The sequence below is a fragment of the Sinocyclocheilus grahami genome, unplaced genomic scaffold (genome assembly GCF_001515645.1).
Source record: "Sinocyclocheilus grahami isolate Dianchi unplaced genomic scaffold, SAMN03320097.WGS_v1.1 scaffold187.1, whole genome shotgun sequence".
In the NCBI taxonomy this organism is placed as follows: Eukaryota; Metazoa; Chordata; class Actinopteri; order Cypriniformes; family Cyprinidae; genus Sinocyclocheilus; species Sinocyclocheilus grahami.
This window is the reverse complement of record NW_015505366.1, coordinates 509,908-510,541: the sequence shown is the minus strand read 5'-3', so window position 1 is coordinate 510,541 and position 634 is coordinate 509,908. Positions and strand designations below refer to the sequence as shown.

General features: G+C 36.1%; 1 protein-coding gene across 1 annotated transcript in view; it reads right to left on the bottom strand.

Moving 5' to 3' along the window:
* LOC107594629 (protein FAM183A-like) overlaps positions 1–382 on the bottom strand; it is a 2,656-nt gene extending 2,274 nt beyond the window's left edge. The window contains exons 1-2 of the mRNA XM_016284749.1: positions 255–382; positions 110–188 (exon numbers count right to left, since the gene is read on the bottom strand). Of these exons, the coding sequence (XP_016140235.1) occupies positions 110–188; positions 255–382 (207 nt within the window). The remainder of the gene's footprint in view (positions 1–109; positions 189–254) is intronic.
* Between the last annotated feature and the right edge of the window lie 252 nt (positions 383–634).

The following is a 634-nucleotide window of genomic DNA, read 5'->3' as shown; positions in this document are numbered from 1 at the left end:
GAACGAATTAAAAATGAAAACATTTAACATATGGATTTAACATATTTTGTGGATTTAACAAATGTTGTATGGTATTTTGCCGGAAACGATTAATTGTATTAAATCAAACGTGGTGGAAATACTTACGGTCCTCCTCTTCTTTTCTGTAGGTGATGTTGGACATTGGCTTGTCAGTCAGAATGAAAAAACTGAAAAAAAACAAACAAACAAAGAGGCTCTTTTACGTATTTAGCCAAACACAGAGACATACATACTGTACTACTGGGTTAATGTTAAACTCAGTGTAAAGCTTCTGGTGTCTCAGCTCCTTCATTATTGTCTCGACATGAATAACATTCTGGTGAACTATGTCCACAGGGTCTTTTTCTTTAGGGTTTGCCATATTTACTAAAGTGTTATCAAAATTGTATTAATTTATTTATTTTTTGCAAACGTTTGCTAGTATGAGAACGCTTCCGTTTTCTTGACGAATCTTGTTGCTTGGCAACCGTAAACAGAGCGCTAAAACGATTTTTTCCACACGAGGGCGCCCAAAGCCCAGTAATTAGTTTGCAACTGAAGTTGGTCTTGTATTTTCTCAATGCATGCAAATAGTGGCCTCTGTAAGGCAGTGATTATATACTACTCCAGCAGC